This window comes from Macaca thibetana, chromosome 3 (genome assembly GCF_024542745.1).
Source record: "Macaca thibetana thibetana isolate TM-01 chromosome 3, ASM2454274v1, whole genome shotgun sequence".
Taxonomy (NCBI): Eukaryota; Metazoa; Chordata; class Mammalia; order Primates; family Cercopithecidae; genus Macaca; species Macaca thibetana.
The window spans coordinates 118,418,763-118,439,426 of record NC_065580.1 but is presented as its reverse complement, the minus strand read 5'-3'; the positions used below and the strand labels follow the sequence as shown (position 1 = coordinate 118,439,426).

Below are 20,664 nucleotides of genomic sequence, written 5' to 3'. Positions count from 1 at the left end.
CACTACTAGCAAAAGCACAGTTTTGACTTACAGGATATTAAAGGGAAAAGATGAATAAGAATTAAGTGGGTTTATTGTTAAGGATGATGACTACACTTAAGAGAACTAATTAATTCCTTCTGGGTTTTCATATTCCTAAAGAGAACCATCTTCACACTGGAAGGGTAAAACAGGATGCCTAAAAGCTCTGTGGATAAACACCCTGGCAGCTGGCCTCTAGGTGCCAATGGTGTCCTTGCCCAGTGAGGCAGGCATCATCTGGCTGCAGTTCCTTGTTTTCTCAATTTTTATTTTAGGTTTATGGGGTACTTGCAGGTTTGTTACATGTGTAAGTTGTGTGTTGCTGAGGTTTGGTGTGTGAACCATCACATCACTCAGGTAGTGAGCATTGTGCCCAATAGGTGGTTTTTCAACCCGTTTTCCCCCTTCCATCCTCCCCATCTAGTAGTGCCCCTCTAGTAGTCCCTCATGTCTGTTGTTCCATCGCTGATCATTAGAGAAATGCAAGTCAAAACCACAAGGAGATCCTATCTCACACCAGTCAGAAAGGCTATTATTAAAAAGTCAAAAAATAAAAGATGTTTGTGAGATTGTAGAAAAAGGGAACATTTATACACTGTTGGTGGGAATGTAAATTAGTTCAGCCACTGTGGAAAGCAGTGTGGGGATTTCTCAAAGAACTTAAAGCAGAACTACCATTCAGCCGGGCGCGGTGGCTCACGCCTGTAATCCCAGCACTTCGGGAGGCTGAGGTGGGCGGATCACAAGGTCAGGAGATCGAGACCACGGTGAAACCCTGTCTCTACTAAAAATACAAAAAATTAGCCGGGCGCGGTGGCGGGCGCCTGTAGTCCCAGCTACTCGGGAGGCTGAGGCAGGAGAATGGCGTAAATCCGGGAGGCGGAGCTTGCAGTGAGCCGAGATCGCGCCACTGCACTCCAGCCTGGGAGACAGGGCGAGACTCCATCTGAAATAAAAAAAAAAAAAAAAAAAAAAAAAAAAAAAAAAAAAAAAAAAAAAAAAAAAAAAAGAACTACCATTCAGCCTGGCTGTAGTTCTTCAGTGAGGCCACGACCGCTGTCCGGCCACCCTCTCCACCAGAACTGTCTCCATTTCCAGTTCCCTCTCTCCCTGTTTCCTCTTCATGCCTTCAGAAAGAGTGACATTTCTACTATCTACAGTTTTTAAGAAGTCATGATGGAAATAAAAACTATCCAGGTTTTATTTTGTAAAGTAGACTTTAGAAATTACTAATAGACGATAACGTCAATTCTGGAAGAATTCTGATCATGGATTATCAAAAAGATTATGTGTAAGCCCTTGAAGAAAAAGAAAATTACTGAAAACCATGTCGATACAGTCATGATCAACGAGCCATGTCAATATAAAGTCATTTTCCTTTAACGATGAAATTATTAGGCTAATAACTTACCAAGACACCCCAGACAGACCTGTTGCAACTGATTTAAGAGCCCAAACAAATAAATAGGTGTTAGGTGATACCTTCCTACGCCATGGTAATCTTTCTGCACTAACCACTTGGATGAAAATATAAGATACTCTCATCTTTTGGTGACTGATGAAGTTGAGAGAAAAAATGATACTTGCAAATTAAAGTATCAGAATTTGATATTAAAAAACACCTTGAAAGAATATGCAATTAACCAAAACAGCATGGTATTGGTTATAAAAAAAAAAAAAAAAAAAAAAAAACCAGACACATAGACCAATGTAACTAACAGAAAATAGAGAGTCCAGAAATAAGGCTGTACAACTGTAACTATCTGATCTTTAACACACCTGACAAAAACAAGCAATGGAGAAAGGATTCCCTCTTCGATAAACGGTGCTGAGATGACTGGCCAGCCATGTGCAGAAGACTTAAATTGGACTCCTTCCTTATGCTATACAAAAATCAACTCAAGATGGGTTAAAGATTTAAATGTAAAACCCAAAACTATAAAAACCATGGAAGACAACCTAGGTAATACTATTCTGGACATAGGAATGGGCGAAGAGTTCATGATGAAGATGCCAGAAGCAATCTCAAGAAAAGCAAAAATTGAAAAATGGGACCTAATTAAACTAAAGAGCTTATGCACAGCAAAAGAAACTATCAATAGAGTAAACAGACAATCTACAGAATGGGAGGTTTTGCAAACTATGCATCTGACAAAGGTGTAATACCCAGAACCTATAAAGAACTTAAAAAATTTTACAAGAAAAAAAGCCTCATTAAAAAGTGGGCAAAGGACATGAACAGATATTTTTCAGAAGAAAACATACATGCAGCCAACAAGCATATGAAAAAAATCTCAATAATACTGATCATTAGAGACATGCAAATCAAAACCACAGTGAGATACCATCTCACATCAATTAGAATGATTATTATAAAAAGTCAAAAAAGTAACCGATTCTGGCGAGGTTGCAGAGAAAAGGGAATATTTATACACTCCTGGTGAGAATGTAAATTAGTTCAACCATTGTGGAAACCAGTGAAGCGATTCCTCAAAGAACTAAAAAGAGAACTACCATTTGACCCATTACTGGGTGTATACCCAAAGGAATATAAATCACTCTACCATAAAGATACCTGCATATGTATGTTCACTGCAACACTATTCACAATAGCAAAGACACGAAACCAACCTAAATGTCCATCAAGCGCAAACTGGATAAAGAAAATGTGGTATGTGTACACCATGGAATACTATGCAGCCATATAAAGAACAAGGTTATGTCCTTTGGAGGGACATGGATGGAGCTAGAGGCCATTATCCTCAGCAAACTAACACAGGAACAGAAAATCAAATACCGCAAATTCTCACTTATAAGTTGGAGCTAAATAATGAGAACACATGGATACAAAGAGGGGAACAAAGCACACTGGGGCCTACTTGAGGATGGAGGTTGGAAGGAGGGAGAGAATCAGAAAAAATAATTATTGGATACTAGGCTTAATACCTGGGTGATGCAATAATCTATACTACAAACCCCCAACACTAGTTTACCTGTATAACAAACCTGCACATGCACCCCTAAGCCTAAGATAAAAGTTTACTTTTTAAAAATAAAAACGAAAAAATATTGTGCCAAAACTAGCAAGAAGTATTTTTGCAAAGATCAATGCCAACTGGGGAATTAAGTTTTAAAAATATTTACGTAAGTGCAAGTAGGAGAAGAGGAAACCCATCGGCAAGCAGTAATTTTCTTAGAACCATTAATTTATAATAAATTGAAGCAATAACATCATGTGATGGAAGAATAACACAGTTCAAGTTCAAAGACCTGGGTTTGATTTCAGGCCCTCTCCCAGCTGTGACTTCCACCACACCACATTCATCTGTGAAAGAAGAGAAATGCCCTGCTCAGAGGGAGTTAAATGAGACACAAATGCCCTTAGCACAATATTCATTTCTCAGGATTCTTAATGAGCAAATAAGGTAATGTGGCTTTCATAAACCTAAGAAACACTAGCTGAGTTAATGGAAGGAGAGTAGCTGGAATTTCACTTCATTTTAGTGAATGTTTAATGAGAACCCACCATATTTACTGAGAATACTCTGGTAGAACAACAAATCAAAGAAGAGAAAAGCCCTACTCTAAGAGCACCAGAGAACGAGATGGTGGTGGATGGGTGTGTGCATTTCATTCTGGGAACCCTGGATTACAAGGACCATAAACCCCAACGTCATGATGTGGTGACAGAGCCAGACAAGCAGTCTAGGGCATAGGAAGGACTCTCTAGAATGAGACGCTGCGCACAACAGACGGTGTCTTCCAGGAAACTTCAGGCCAAACTTCTCGTGATCCCAGAAACCCGTAACTCTAGTCACACATTAATTACTTTTTGTCTTCAGAGAAAGGAGAAAAAAAAAAAAAAAACCAGAATAAGCAGATTTTGACCAGTGTCTGCTCTGAAATGAGTTTCACCAAGAACTATCTGTTGAAGCTTTTCAGGAAACAAACTTCATGTATTGAAACAAAGGCAATGTGTAATGTTTCCAAACTCCTAAGAGGAATCTCTCCCTCCCCATAAATTGTGCCCAGCAGCTCTGTTAATGACGCAACCAACAGAACCAGCCCCCAGGACCGGCCCCAAGTGAGATAAGGAAATTTGACCAGATTCACTAAACTCAATCATTTCTGCTCAAAAGAAACAGAAAAACAGATTCAGAATACCATTCCATTTGAAGGAGCCTCCCAGAAGAGATCGGAACTTTCAGGGGAAGCCCTCTCCCTTCCTCCTTAAGATTTGTGGGGCGGGGAGGACAAATCCACTGAGGATTGTGAAAAAGTATTCCTCTTCCAAGCAAAAGTCCTCTGAACACTGCCCAATTGTTTAGCACAGAAAATAAAGGGGCAGAAGGCCGACTTGATTGCTGTCTCAATCTATATGGGTCCTGACACTTTGACCTCATTGTTAATTTTAAAATAATAAAAATTTGGCCCTACACAAGGAAGGAAGTCATTGTTGATTCGAATGTGTGCCTGAAACATGGGAACACGGCATGAAGTGGATGGGTGCTTCACAGGGCAGGTGGACAGGATCCAAGCCCAGGACAGAAGGCTGGGCTAGATGGGCTCCAGTGTCCAGCAAACCCCTGTGATTTGTGGTTTTAATTGGGTGATGCTGACATTAGAGAATGGAGCTCTGCAAGAAAAAGGAAATTCCCATAGGTGGGTGCCCATGGCAGGTTCTCTGCAGCCAGGGAAGAGGGCAGGAAACAAAAATGAGATGGTATCCATTCATCTGCTGCCTTTCCCTCCTTCTGCTCACTCCTGCCTCTGGTCTTTTGATAGGAATGTCCCTAGCTTTGTGACTCTCACATAACTCATTATATGCTCATCATCATTCCAGTCTGACGTCCATCTTCACTGATTCAGGGAGGCTTCCAGGGACCACCTGTCCTCATTGTTGTGTTCTATTTGCATGATAGAACTTTCTGGTCTCTTAACACCAGTCTTCATTTGTTTGCATATTTACTGTGTCATCCCCCATAGATCATTGGCTCCCTTGGAGCACAGACTTTGAGCCCAAATTTTTGGGACCATTCCTGTCATGCAGAAACATCCTAAGTGAATAAAGGAAGAAATGAATGAATGAAGGTTTCTGCAATTTTGCCAGGGCTTTAACACCACAGCAAAGTATTCCCTGCAGGCCACCAACAGCCTGGACTAAGAATCTGATGTGATTATTTGCAAACTGACTAAAGCTATGGTAGAGAAGCCCAGGAAGAAAGACAAGAAAAGGATGCTAGAAATAATATGGTGCTACTGAAAACCTGACAATCTAGAAAAAACAAATATCCAAAGTGTCACCTCCTAACCTAACATGAATTCCTTGCTTAGGATCTGTAGATACACGTGAATTTATGGATATACTTAACCGTCAAAGCAAATAATCTCATTACTTATTTGAAATGCAAGAATGCAGCTTTTTAAATACTCCTCCCAATTACTTAACTGTCCAGCTGTTTAGGCGGTCTTAATGATTCATACTGACAAGGAGGTAGAGAAAGATACACAGAATGCAAGAAAAGCACTGCAAAACCATCGACACAAGACAATACCACATTATCACAGGCGCCTTCTCTGTGCACAGCCCTCCCTTAATAGAACAGCAGTGACACCCAGTGGCCACTTGTTTCATCAGGCAGTGGTCATCAAAAATAGTTGAGCCCAAACCCAAAAAGTATCATAAAACTGAATTTGAAAGGGACCCCAAAAGTTAGCTAATCTGACCCTGGTCTTAAAACATTCCCAGGTAGCTACTCCAATTACTCCAGCCACTGTTTCTTTCCCCAGTTACTCGTTTCAATAACTAAAGATTTTAAACCAAAAATCTTCATTGTTTCTCTACAAGGCATCATGCGAGGTAGGGAAGAGACAATTTCAGCACTGCCCCCAGCTTTCCTTGGCTCTCGCATGTTTAAGAAGCTGAATTCGACATTTTTTCCTTGAAGATAAATACTAAGTGCCTTATTATAAGTAACTTGGTGACATTGTCATTTGAATTTTGGTTTCCCAGCTTCTGATCTCTTTTTAATTTAGATTAATTCTTCATTAGTCTACCCGTCAAGCTTGCAATAAGCCCCAATTAACCAGAACTGACATGAAATTAAATGTGTGTTGGGGCCCAGTTGATGGTCAATTGCAATGTTCACTTATGAATCAGCTCCACGGTTACTACTTCTGGAAGGTTCTCTGTACAGGAAGGTAAAACCCCAACTAGAAGTGCTGAAAGCTGTCTCAGAAAATCTCCTGCTAAGGATCCAGGTGATATCTGCTGTGGACAACATGAAATGTCCCTGTTCCCCTTTTCCACAGATAAACCATACGCCATGTAGCCCGGATGTTACTTATTCCTTGGTTTGTTGCAATAGCTCTTTGATTGTTTTATCACATTTTTCAGCTTGGAGATGACACTGCCTGCCATTGCTCATTTGCTTTCACAGCGATTCACTACGGTAGCACACAGTCAGGCTGCGCCCAGTCACTCTCCACTCAGGGGAAGTCATAGTCGATTCTTAGATATTTTTAGCTGTTTTTGGTTTTGGGTATTTTAAGAATTTTGCAACACCTGCTGAACCAAGCAGAGACTCTTCCCAGGTGTCTTGCGTCAGGGCTGGGAATCAACTGAATAAATAATCACCAACTTTGTTCTAACTCCAAATAAAGAAAATATTATGGAATTAAAAACCCTAAGATTTTGGCATGGGACAATGACACCCTTTGGTTCCTTGCTTGTTCTTTTGTCTCCTTTCTGCCTCCAATTATATCATTCGTGCAGCAAACCACTCCACTAGCCAAAGGAGAGGAAGGGAAGAAGGAAGAAAGGACAACACAGTGCCAGTAACTGCAGGCTAAGGCTCCTCCGATGAGCAAAACAGACAAGAAGCAGCACCACACCTTGGAGTGGGAAATATTTGCTTCTAGAATGCTATGGATAGTCTCATTTGAGATGTGGATGGAAGAGCGAAGCTCCTCAGTCAACTTGGTGATATTCTTCATCAAATCTTTTATTTTCACATCTGCAAAGTAAGGAAAATAAGAAATTTGTATAATAAAGGCTGAGGAGATTATTGACTGCAAAAACAAAATTTGATATTACAACCTGGCTAGGATAGTTTCTTTCATGCCATTCAACCCATAAATCACTAAATAAAGTCATACCTTACTCCCCCAAGAATAACTTAAATAATTTGTATAACAATAAACCAAAATGTCAGGTTCTGTGGTATTTTCTGGTTACTGGTCTACTCTCTCTAAGGCCTGAATGTTTCAAGAACATTTATTTTAGAAAGAACTTCTTCTGGCCGGGTGCGGTGGCTCATACCTGTAATCCCAGCACTTTGGGAGGCCGAGGTGGGCAGATCACAAGGTCAGGAGTTCGAGACCAACCTGACCAAAGTGTTGAAACCTTGTCTCTACTAAAAATACAAAAAAAAAATAGCTGGCCATGGTGGCACATGCCTGTAATCCCAGTTACTCAGGAGGCTGAGGCAGGAGAATAGCTTGAACCCAGGAGGCGGAGGTTGCAGTGAGCTGAGATCGCGCCACTGCACTCTAACCTGGGTGACAGAGTGAGACTAAAAAAAAAAAAAAAAAAGAAAGAGCTGCTTCTTAGGGAGCAGTGACCAAGTGCTATAGGAAACTCACTTGTATACATGCATCTACTCATCTCACTTTTTTAACGAGAGGGGTCATTTAAGTATTTGCCAGAATTCTTCAGACATGGCATGTTGATGCTACAAGAAACTTCATGGGTTGATAGAGTGAACAGCCAAGGAAACAGAGACACACAGGCACCAACTGCTTGTCCAAGGGGGCAAGGCCAGAGCAAAATCCAGACCACAGAAGCTTCTCTTTGTTCCTCTGCTTCAATATGGTACCCTAGGATTTCAGGACTTTCTTTATAAATGCCAAATACATCAGACCAGCCAAGTTCTAAATGATTATGTATCACATATAGCATAAATTTTCTGTTGTATGTTTTATTTTAATAATGTATTTGCATGAGAAACTAAATTTAATTTTTAATCAAGCAAACTTGGAAAACCACATACTTACCCTCAGTTACTGTGAAATTGCTCAGAAAAGTCATGATGGGATTCCCTGATGACCAAGTTTCCTCGAGGCTTTTGGCCAACCTAAAATAGCAGAAAATTAAAGCTAAATTAGGCAAGATAAAACATCAGAAACAATATTGGAATGAATAATACTGCCTCAGCTCCCAGGAGATGGGCTGGATAACAAGATCACATTTCCATAAAGTTCCTCCAACAATTAGACGCACATGTCTCCCAACACCATCTGTATGTGAATATCCATTAATACTACCAACACTCCAGTATTTCTTTCTCAGAGCTCCTGCCAAGCGAGATGAACCAGGGGAATGAAGATGCATAATAAATGGTTTTTTGCAACTGTGAAAAGAATAGATAGGATAGATCATGGAACGTATGAGAAATTAGGATAGCCAGGGAAAGATGAACATAATTCTTTCTGTGAAAAAGTCATTTGCAGAATTCAAAGTTCCTTATTTCCCCTTCTGGTGCTTTACACTTTCAGAACACTATGCAAAATTGATCAAACATGAATGTAATTTGAAAAATATTTGCCACCGGGTACAGTGGCTCACGCCTGTAATCCCAGCACTTTGGGAGGCCGAAGCGGGCAGATCATGAGGTCAAGAGATCGAGACCATCCTGGCTAACACGGTGAAACCCCGTCTCTACTAGAAATACAAAAACAAAATTAGCCAGACAGGCCGGGCGCGGTGGCTCAAGCCTGTAATCCCAGCACTTTGGGAGGCCGAGACGGGCGGATCACGAGGTCAGGAGTTCGAGACCATCCTGGCTAACACGGTGAAACCCCGTCTCTACTAAAAAATACAAAAAACTAGCCGGGCGAGGTGGCGGGCGCCTGTAATCCCGGCTACTCGGGAGGCTGAGGCAGGAGAATGGCGTAAAAACCCGGGAGGCAGAGCTTGCAGTGAGCTGAGATCTGGCCACTGCACTCCAGCCTGGGCGACACAGCGAGACTCCGTCTCAAAAAAAAAAAAAAAAAAAAAAAAAAAAAAAATTAGCCAGACAGGGTGGTGGGGCCTGTAGTCCCAGTCACTCAGGAGGCTGAGGAGGGAGAATGGCGTGAACCCAGGAGGCGGAGCTTGCAGTGAGCCCAGATAGCACCACTGCACTCCAGCCTGGGTGACAGAGCGAGTCTCTGTCTCAAAAAAAAAAAAAAAAAAAAGAAAAAGAAAAGAAAAATATTTGCCTGCTCATATCGAAATTATTTATTTATTTATGAGACAGGCTTTTTATCTGTCAGCCAAGCTGAAGTGCAGTAGCACAATCACTGCTCACTGCAGCCTCAAACTCCTGGGGTCAAGTAACCCTCCTGCCTCAGCCTCCTATGTGGTTGGGATCAAAAATGCACTGCACCAAATCCTGCTAACTGTTTTGTTATTGTTGCTTTTACTTTTTAGAGACAGGGTCTTGCTATGTTGCCCAGGTTGGTCTCAAATTCGTAGCCTCAAGCGATTCTCCCACATCAGCCTCCCATTAGATGGGATTACAGGCATTTGCCACCAAGCATTGTGGATTACATTCTTTTATCTAATATCTTGGTCGCCAATAAAGTTAGCCTTCTGATTAATGCTGCTGTTACATTTTACCACTCAAAAATTGTCATGGAAAACTTTGATGTTTGGAGAATACATATTAATATGTACATTAAGAGTATTTGTACAGACTACTGTCTGAAATTCACATTTTAAAAGTGCTAGACATCTTCTCTATGAATGGAAGTACTGGGGAGGGCATGAAAGAATATCAGAGCGTACATGTGCAAGTGCTGCTGCACTGTCTCCAGCCTCGGCTGGCATGTGCAGTCCTGGTCAGTGGCATTTTCCAAGCTGTTCTTGAAGCTTTCCAAGGTGCTAGAAAGATTCTTGCCAAGACTTTCACAATTTAGCTGATTGGGCAAGGACCATATCTTTTCAATTTCCTAGAAAACATAGCAATGATATAGGTTAGAAACACACATACTTATTTGTAAGATTTTAGTTTATATCATTAGTCTCAGGAAACACAGAGAACAAACAATCATGTCAGTTGCTTCTGTGCATTCCACAGTAGGAGAAAGAGCCCTTGGCTGTGGTAATACAGAAGCCCAAATTTTACTCCCGGCTCTGCTGCTAGCCAGCCAGGCAAGACAGCATGTTCTTGAACATATAAAAGAGAACATGCAATTCTCCACCAAATGGCCTGGCTCTTAACTTCCCGAAGCTCTGTTCTTAGGAACACACACAATTCAATGGCAGAAAAACAAATAAATCCATTTTTTAAAAGGCCAAAGAAGCTGAACAGACGTTATCCAAAGAAGACATAAAGATGGGAAACAGGTGAAAGAAAAGGTGCTCAACTTCACTAATCATCAGGAAAATGCAAATCAACCACAGTGAGCTATTACCTCATACCTGTTAGGATGGCTGTTACCAAAAACACAAGAAATAATGACTTGGTGAGGGTGTGCAGGAAAGGGAAACCTTGTGCCCTGTTGGTGGAAATGTAAATTGCTACAGCCATTATGGAAAACAGTATGAAGATTTCTCAAAATATTAAAAATAGAAATACCATATGATCCAGAAATCCCACTTCTGGGTATAAAGCCAAAGAAAATGAAATTACATCCCAAAGAGATTTACATTATTCACAAAAGCCAAGATATAGAATCAGCCAAAATGTTTCTAAAGAGATGAATGAATAGAGAAAATGTGACATTATATACAATAAAATATTATTCAGCCATAAAAAGAAGGAAATTATGCCATTGGCAGCAACACGCATGAACCCAGAAGATAAGCTAAGTGATGTAAGTCAGCCACAAAAAGAAAACTACTACACAATCTCATTTACATGTAAAGTCAAACTTTTTAAAAGTCAAACCCATAGAAACAAAGCATAGAGTCGTGGTTACCAGGAATGAACGTGGGAGGAATGAAGATGTTGGTCAAAGGGTATAAAGTTGCAGTTATGTAGAATGGGCACACCTAGAGAAGTAATATACAGCATGAGAATTATAGTTGCCAATATTGTATTACATACTGAAATTTGCTAAGAAAGTAGATTTTAGGTGCTCTTAACACACACGCATGACACACAAAGATAACTCTGAGATGACAGATATGCTCGTTTGTTTGTAGTAATCATGTCACTTTGTGTGTTTATCTAAACATTGTGTTGTACATTTTAAATATATACTATTAAAAATAAATATGAAAATAACAAAATTTTAAAGAAAATTTAGGCTTTTCAAAATTCACAGCCACAAACACAATGATTAAAAAGAAATCATATGTGGCTATTCATATGTGAGGTGGATAAAAACTGGATTTGCCCTGCTCTGAAGGTCAGCAGTGCAGTCTGGGAGGCTCCTGTTCTGCCCGCTGCAGGTGGAGAGGCTCCTAAGACTCTGGGGAACATCTGGAAAGACTCTAGAATTAGGTCCCCACCCTCCGTATCACCAGCCCCCACCTCTGAGATTTCATGGACATCTTATCAGTATCTTCCTGGAAACAATCAGTTTTTTAAAAGACCAATCATTTTGCCAAAAAAGAAAATCTTTAGAATAATACCTATTAATTGACAAAATGCAAAACACCATATGTGGAATTAAATGACAAATACAGGTAATTTAAAATTTAAAACAACCTGAAAAATACCACAAACATATAACATCTATGTCTATAAACATACACATGAATCTATACACTTTCCCTAGACACCGCTATTCTACCATAAATACTTTAGTTTACATCATCAGAATTTATTTGCTTCATCACATTTTATTTATATCACTCTATTCTTACTGATATTGGAAGCCTAGTTCCATGTTGCACCAATTATGGGAAGGTATCATGAGTAAGTCAACACTTAGGTAATATTTCTGTCAAAATAAAACTTTAAATTTTTTTTCAAAACCACTGTCAGTTTCTCTTGCAAAGAAAAATCATGAACCATTCAAGGGACCAAAGGGAGCTAACAAATATATGTTCCAAGGAAATGTGAAGACTGCTGAAAAGTCAAGGTTGGGAGCTGAGCTCTGGAGGCCGCCCCGAGATGGAGCCCCCGGCACAGCTGAGGTAGATTTAGTGGCGGTGAAGACTTCTCAGGAACTGATGAACATTAATCCATGATCAGAGCACTCGTGCCACTGTCACCACCACCTCAACCAAACCTCAGAATCTCACTGTGGGGGGAACTAAACCAGCCAATAGATTATTACAAAACCTGCAACTTCTTGACTCCAATTCATCTATTATTGTCATTCATTTCATAAGTTTCTTTTATTCCCAAGCGATTTGGGAGTGGAACTTGAACAGAAATCTTGTAGGACTATTCATTCATTCATTCAAAAAATACTTATGGAGCACCTGCCAAGTGCCAGGCCCAAGATAGGTGCTGGACTGAGAGTTGTGAACACAGGAGACAAAACTCCTGCCTCCATGAGGTTCACACTCCAGTGCAGGAACACTACCCGCAGACAGCCATAGGGGCAAACTGGTCAGCATGTCACAGGTGACCTGGAGGAAAATAAGGTGGGGTTGGGGCCGTGCTGTAGGTGCAAGAGGAAGGACTTCTTAGCATCATTAGGGAAGCACACTGCAGGTGAGGGAGCAGCAGGTGCAAAGGCTCTGAGCTGGGTGCAAAGGAGCCAGTGAAGTGGAGAAGAGAGTGCCTAGGAGGGCAGAGAGAGGGATGTGCCCCCCAGACAGCAGGACCTAGCAGTGGCCTCCCTTAGAAATCAGACACTAATTCCAAATAAGACTGGAAGATACTGGGCACTCTCAGCAAAGGAGTAACACCGTCTGATGATGTTTTGGAAGGATCACTCTGGCTACTGCATTAGGGATCGAGGCAAGGGGAGGAGGAAGGGAGAGCTGGTTCGGATCAGAAAGGTGCTGGTGGAGGGGGTGGAACATGGCCAGATCATGGAAACATTTGGAAGGTAGAAGGGAGAGTTTTCTAACTGAAAAATAAAAGAAAGAAAGACTAAACAAGTATGCCAGGGTTGTTGTCCCTGGCATCTGAGGGAAAGAACACCAGGAGAGGGAAAAATTACATGGAAAGATGAAGAGGTTTTTTTTTTGTTTTTTGCATGAGTAGAGTTGAGGGGCCTGTTTAACATCTGCGAGGGAATGCAACTGAACACACGAGCATGAAGGTCAGGGGAGGTATTGGCTGGAGAAGGAAATTTGGAAGTTGTCAGGAAGTAATTGGAATTTTTAGGTTGCAAATGAATCTGGATAAGATTACCTAGCATGTGAGCATAGACTGAGAAGAGAAAGGGTCTGAACACAGTCTGGGTCCTTCTGCCACACACAGGAGCCAGGCATGCAATTGGAGACAGCTGGTGAAGGATGCGAGAGGAGCCCGGGGAAAGTCCCGGGAGCTGAGTGACGTGGGGCTGGGCGAGGCTGAGTCTGTGTCAATGCCTGGCTCAGACAGGGAGAAGAGGAGTGAGACTCCGCATGTGGAGGTTGAGGGGCTGGGCAGGTGGAGTGGTGTCTGCTATGTTAGCCGCACCCGGCCCATCTGGTTCAACTTTTACGTAAGAAATTTGCGAGTTTTTTTCAGTTGCCATGGACCCTCAGGTTACATAACCCGAGCATGCCCAGATGAACCAGTATGCAACCACAGCGGGAACCGGAGTGCTCGGACTGAGGAGCGGGGACTGAGTTAAGAAGCGGACACTACATGGCAGGATCCAGGATCGAATTGCATTGAACTCTAGCATCACCCAGGGCAGGATCCAGTCAATCAGATCCTCATTACACGATGTTGATAAAACCTAACCCAGTCCCCAGCTCGGAGGCACTACTTTGGGAACCATCCCTGGTGTTCTCCTTACTTAAATCTCATTGCTAAATCCTCCTTGGTTGTGGTCATTGGGTTGATACCTGCCAAGCAACTGAACCCCTGCATTGTGTCAGTAACACCTGAAGGAGTCTGACAGGGAGCGGTCAGCTCAAGCCAGTCTCCATTTTCTATCGTGTGGCAGGGCTCAAGGATACAGACTTCTTTCCTTTTTTCACCTAAGTTTCCGCTGCCTGCTCTATCGCAGGAGACACAGCCTCCTCCCTCACCCACTGCCCCTAATGTGCACAGACCCCATTTGTTGTCTGAATGTAACCACAGCAAAGCAGAAAGGAAAAGGATGGCAGCAAACTCAGGCAGAGCATCTGCAAGGCAGAGAGATGTCTAGGTCCAGCCTCAAGACTCCAAGCTACATGCACATTTCTAATAACATGCATAGAAGCCCTTGGAGTTTCACACTCTGCATTTTGTTTTTGTTTTTGTTTTTTTTCTGAGTGTGAAGTTCTCTAAACCTTCTCCAATTCTCTCACCCAAGCATTTCACAGGCTCAGTGTTCTTCTTGCTCCAAAGAGATCCCTTTTAGTAGCATACCAATGCACAGATACAACTAGGTCAGAACAATAGATATAGGTGAGTATCCCCTTAGGGGCCAACTCGCTCCTGAGAACATAAATTGAATTAAACCCATTGCATGAGGGCTCTGCCATGGAGTATTCCCTTATAGCAAAGAACCTCTAGTTCATAATTTGTAACTGCATGCAAATTAATTTTCATTCAATGCAATTATAATGTTCCTGCTCTGGATGTTATTCTTAAATTTCACAAAATAATAATTTTGACATACAAGGGATTATAAAGTAGAAAAGTGCACATTCTACCCCAGTAGCAAGGACTACTGGAAGAAAAATTCCAAGTTTCTTCAGCACAGGTGTACCAGGCTCCAGGTAAGGAGAAGCATCTAGGACAAAGGTTGAGATTGACATTCATCAGGCTATACTTTTGGGATCTGGTAAAACCACCATGTGTAAAAGGCAGCACCCATCAGACTCTCCTTCTCTGGCTAGATCAGGCCTGGAATCAGCAAACAGGGGATAAATGTGCACAGGTGGACCCAAAGGTCTAGATCTAAAGAGGCAGTAGGAAGCCCCCACCCAACCTGAAGTTCCAGCCACATTCTCCAACTCAGCTTATCCCAAGAGATACAGTGGGCACTTGCTGTCATATCTGAAATTTAATTTCTGCTGCCCATTCATCTCTTTATTGCTGCTTTTTACTGTTTGGAACAAAGGGTGGAAGAGGGTAAGGAGTTGACAGCCCCAAAACTTTTGTCATATCAATTTGATCAGCTGAAACTTTCTCTTTCAATGGGAATTCCATGTTGCTACTGAGAAACCTATATTTAAAATAATTATTTAGATACTGAAAACTAACAAATGGCATTGTGCGCTTGGCCCACCTCTGTTGGGCACTTCATATCCCACAGCCTGAAAAAGATTCATATTTCTAAAAGTCTCACATACTTAAAACCCTTGAACCACAGACCCATCCTAAAAGCTTTGCATCCTGAGGTAAGCAACATACTATTTTTGTCATTAAAGACAGGAACTTCTGCTCTTCAGCAAAACTAACTCAACTGTTACCAGCCAGACTTGTTGACAATCATATAACAATTTGAACTATAAATACAGTCTTTGGGTCAGTTGCTTTGAAAGCTGGAGTCTCTTGACTATTTTATTATTATAACCTTCGCTTACCACTAAAAAATTGTCTGTCTGTGAGGGGCCAGGCATGGTGGCTCACGCCTGTAATCTCAGCACTTTGGGAGGCCGGGGGGGCAGATCACGAGGTCAGGAGTTCGAGACCAGCCTGGCCTACATGGTGAAACCCTGTCTCTACTAAAAATACAAAAATTAGCCTGGCGTGGTGGCAGGCACCTATAATCCCAGCTACTGGGGAGGCTGAGGGAGGAGAATTGCTTGAATCAGGGAGGCAGAGGTTGCAGTGAGCTGAGATTACACCATTTCACTCCAGCCCGGGCAACAGTGCAAGACTCTATGTCAAAAAAAAAAAAAAAAAAAAAAATTGTCTCTGAGGATTTTTTTTTCTGTATCCACATTTAATATCTGACAAAGATCTGCACAACCTGGAAATAAGAATTTGATCTTCTAAATAAATCAATGTGAATATGGGGTTGTACAGTCAGTCATTGCTAGGGACTGCTCAGGGCTTCCTGCTGACATGCACAACTCCTCCAAAGGCCACAAGACATTGATTAGGGACCAGCAGCTCTCACTCCCTCCTGACACTTCACCAAGGCATGGCATTCTACACCCTTGCCGTGCTGTGGGAGTCTGGCATGGCTATCTCTCATCTCCCTCGGCATCATCTATTTCTCTGCTTTCTGTGATAATCTCATGCTCACAGATGTATGCATCACAAAAGCAAGAAACAACATTCAGAACCAGACCTAGAAGAAAGACAGGTCTTCGCTGCTTTGTTGGAAAGACATCACCACTGTCCAAGCTTGTCAGGAAGATCAGGCCTGCCTAGGGGCCCAGGGGTCTTTAATTCTAGGACAAAGGAGTGGGCCCCAAATAAAAGTCACATTCTCCGACTTAGCTGTAGTTGGAGACCCTACATGGGATCCTATTGGGCATGTGTCCAATTTAATATAAAGGAAACTGCTATGCTGGTTCCCATTCAGCCATCAATTTTTGGTACTAGCCGGTGTATTCAATTAGTTAGAGCCAGTGCTGGGCTGGTAAATATTTAAAAACTAACTCTCCAGAAAAAAAAAAAAATCTGATTTGGAGCACTTGCCAATTTCCATGGTGCAAATGCTCCCACATGGCCCAGTTCAAGCTGCCACCATAACGTCACTAAACATAGAGATGGGAAAAACTGTACTTAGCACAAGACTGCATAGTATTTCCATCATGTGGATACAACAAAAGCAAATCATCTCAGGAAGATAGATAACAGCAAAACATACTAAAATAATTAGGAAGTGATGAATCTTGAGTAATTATTTCTTATGTTTCTAACATGATTTATTTCATCGTAAGTTTATGTAATTTATTTATTATGATGATATCTATGTTTAACAATCAGCTTGCAAAATTCCCAAAAATTTAACAATCAGCTCTCATAAATCAATGCCACTCAACCCCAGCACACCACTGGGAGAGGCCAAGAGGGAGGAAGCATGAGCAGTCATTCTGCGAGCCCGACTTGCAACAAGACTGTGTGTGACACCATTGCTGTAGTTATAAGAACCAAGCAGCAAGGTTTGAATAACTTGACTGCCTTGCAAGGGCCTATAGTCATGAACATGAAATTCTCTGAAATATTAAAGATGACAAACCTGGAAATGGTCTTGCGCCAAAGTGACCCCTTGTATAGCAGATAAAATGAGATGCCTTATCCCACTTTGCTTGCAACTCAGAGTAGCACACAAAATGTCCTTGGTCCAGGAAGGGTTTTCTGCCAGAGGAAACACACAGAGAAATAAATAATAGACAGTCCTTTCCTGAACTAGCCACTCTCACAAAATCACTTTATAAAGATTCAAAGTGATACAAATTCCTAAACATTCCTTAAATCATCAAGATGAACATTCAGATGATGAGGGTAAAGCTGTGCCTTTTGAGTTCCAAATGTAATAAAATAAAGATTTTGGTTTTCTGGGCCTAATTGATTTTGTAAATATTAATTTTCTCTACGTCCCCAAACTGGCTCCTTTCCCTGTATCCCCTACAAGTGGGGTACTCATTCACCCCAGTTTGCCCAGGACAGACTTGCTTTTCACTTATTCTTGCGTGGTTATGAACGGTGCCCTCTGTCATTCTCAAAAGTGCCCCCGTTTGAAGGATGGATTACACACTGTCTATGTGTGGTCTTCTCCATGCCCCATGCCTCACAAGTCACTTCCTGGAAGCCAGTCATGACTCTCCTCCCCCTGGTCCTCACAGCCAACCAACCTCCCCATCTGCTCAGGGTGACCTCCCAATGTCTCTCCATCTGTGTGTCTGTCCAGCAGCCATAGATCATGCCCAGGAAACTGCTATGCTCTTAACAGTCCCACTCCCACCTCACCCTTCCAATCTGCCTTATGCTTTGAGCCACAGGGCTCTTCCTCAAAGGAGATCCCCCACTACAGGAATCTGTGCAAAGGCTCCACGTTGCATCCAAAGTCTTTCCACAATCTCAGATGCCTCCACCTCTCTGCACTCATGCCCTGTCTCCCTCCTGTCTCCTCAAGGCCATCGGATACAAGGCACCACTTCTCCCTTCCTGAACCTACCTATCTTTTAGAGCTCTGCCTCCAGACACCCACCTTTCCCAGGCTGCGCAGAGCCTCTCCATTCCCTGCTGCATAGATGCCTGTGTGCTCACCTCCCTATGTGGTCGCCCACTGCACGGTAAATCCATCTGCACAAGACCTGCCACCACGAGCAACTTTTCTTATCACTGCCTTCCTGTCATTGTGGCACCTAGCACAGGGCTTCGCACTTCCTAGATGCTTGGTCGTGACAGAAAATAAAATACATTTTTAAAAGAAAGAAAATCTTTTTTTTAATTAAAGAAAAAATGTTATCCTGACTCTTAAATTATTAATAATAAATTGTTTCCCAAAAGTCCTTTAGAAAAACAGTTCTGGGTCAGGCGTAGTGGCTCACGCCTATAATCCCAGCACTTTGGGAGGCCGAGGTGGGCAGATCACGAGGTCAGGAGATCAAGACCATCCTGGCCAATATGGTGAAACCCCATCTCTACTAAAAATACAAAAATTAGCCAGGTGTAGTGGCAGGTGCCTGTAATCCCAGCTACTCAGGAGACTGAGGCAGGAGAATTGCTTGAACCCGGGAGGCAGAGGTTGCAGTGAGCCGAGGTGGCACCGCTGCACTCCAGCCTGGTGACAGAACAAGACTCCATCTAAGAAAGAAAGAGAGAGAGAGAGGAAGGAAGGAAGGAAGGAAGGAAGGAAGGAAGGAAGGAAGGAAGGAAGGAAGGAAGGAAGGAAAAACAGTTCCAGCATATTACTAAGTGAAAGAAGCCATCTGAAAAGGCTACATATTATATGATTTCAACTCAATGACGTGCTGGAAAAGACAAAAATTATGGAGACAGTAAAAAGATCCGTGGTTGCCAGGGGCTAGAGGGGAGGGACGGATGAATGAGCAGAGCACAGAGGATCCTTCAGACAGTAAAACCCTGTGTGTTATACTATAACATTGAATGTATATCATTATATGCTTGTCCTAACCCATAGAATGACAACACTAAGAGCGAAGCCCAACGTGAACTGTGGACTCGGAATGATGCTGTGTCAGTGAGGGTTCATCAACTATAACAAATGTCCCACTCTGATAATGAGGGAGGCAATGGTGGGGAAGGGGGTATGTGGGAAATCCCTGCACCTTCCATTCAAGGTTGCTGTGAATATGAAACTACTCTAAAATATAAAATTTATTAATCAATAAAACAGTTTTCAACCACATAAAATGCAGAGTAGATACCATATACCCAAAGTCATGCTTTCCAGAAGCAACCCACCATGACGCCCTGTTTTTCTTTTCTCATTAATCTCATTTTACCAATTTCGAAGACAGATATCTTTATTGCAGGAAATGTAAAATGTGTCTGTTAAGTAATCTCTTATTAAAATTTGAAATGAAGGTGATAATGTGCTGTTAAATATCACAGCACTTATCTTTAAGCATAAACGTATCCTCTTGTCCAGGAAAGACACAGCAATGTGGTTATAAGTTATGTTTTTCAAACCTAAAAGAGCAGAGAATGCACCCTGAAACAGCTGACATAATGTATGGCATTAGGCAAGCTGTGAGCTGTGTCAGCCCCTTGCTTGCTCAGTGTAAAACGAGAAACGTGGAGTTGACAGTGACCATGCCCAGCATTCCTGCAAGGTTAGGTCAGGGATGATATGATCATGGGACGCAGTGCTGGGCTGTCAGGCCATCTGGTCTCCATCTGCCTCACATCTAACACATCTTGAAGCCTGTCCTCAAAGTCACCACCCTCAAGGACACCTGACAACTGTCTTGACACTAGCAAGAGCTGGTTTTGAGCCTTGGCTCCTCCAACTTTCCCAGGTACCCTCTTTCTCCACCTCTCATTGCCTCTTCAAATCCCTGGCTGCAGCCCTTCCTACCTGCTATGGCCCCTCTTCTTGGCTCCGAGGACACATTCAGACCCACTCTGGCTTTCCAGATCTGCCAGCACTCTCTGAACCCCTTCCCTCTCCTCCCTTCAGCCCCATGGACCCTCTCAGGTCTCTTCAACTGGAAATGGGCTCTGACCGCTTCACTCTGAAACCCTGGGAAACTTACACTCACTCTCACTCTCTGGGCCTCAATTTGTCGATTAGGGAAACTGGAAGATTAAAGCAGCTGCCCACTGAGGTTCCTTCTGTTGTATGAGCTCTCCTGCAATTGTCCTTGGCATCCTTAAAGCATTAGATCAGGAGGAGGAAAGTGACAACTTTCCTACTGGAGATACTAAGCTCAACTCTGTGATATGATGAAAATATAGTGCATTTTCAACAACAATAGTAATAACAGACCTGACTCTTCTTCCCTTTATATGATGGGAGAGGCACCCATGTTGGTCAATTCCACCCCATCCTTTTAACTTTATGGGATCTGTCACTGCCCTCCTATTCTACAGGATGGAGTAACAATTCAATAAGGACAGTGGGGTGGCAGTTTAAATGTTAGTTATGCTTGAGTTTCCTTGAAATAAAATATAAAAATTAAAA

The 20,664-nt window shown here is 42.2% G+C and overlaps 1 protein-coding gene across 5 annotated transcripts in view; it reads right to left on the bottom strand.

The window, feature by feature from the left end:
• The window catches only part of ABCA13 (ATP binding cassette subfamily A member 13), a 504,903-nt gene that overhangs the window by 375,295 nt on the left and 108,944 nt on the right, over window positions 1-20,664 (bottom strand). For all 5 annotated transcript variants that reach the window (XM_050785548.1, XM_050785549.1, XM_050785550.1 and 2 more), the window contains 4 exons: window positions 17,251-17,369; window positions 9,851-10,014; window positions 8,077-8,156; window positions 6,916-7,037 (listed from right to left, as the gene is read on the bottom strand). In XM_050785548.1, the coding sequence (XP_050641505.1) occupies window positions 6,916-7,037; window positions 8,077-8,156; window positions 9,851-10,014; window positions 17,251-17,369 (485 nt within the window). The remainder of the gene's footprint in view (window positions 1-6,915; window positions 7,038-8,076; window positions 8,157-9,850; window positions 10,015-17,250; window positions 17,370-20,664) is intronic.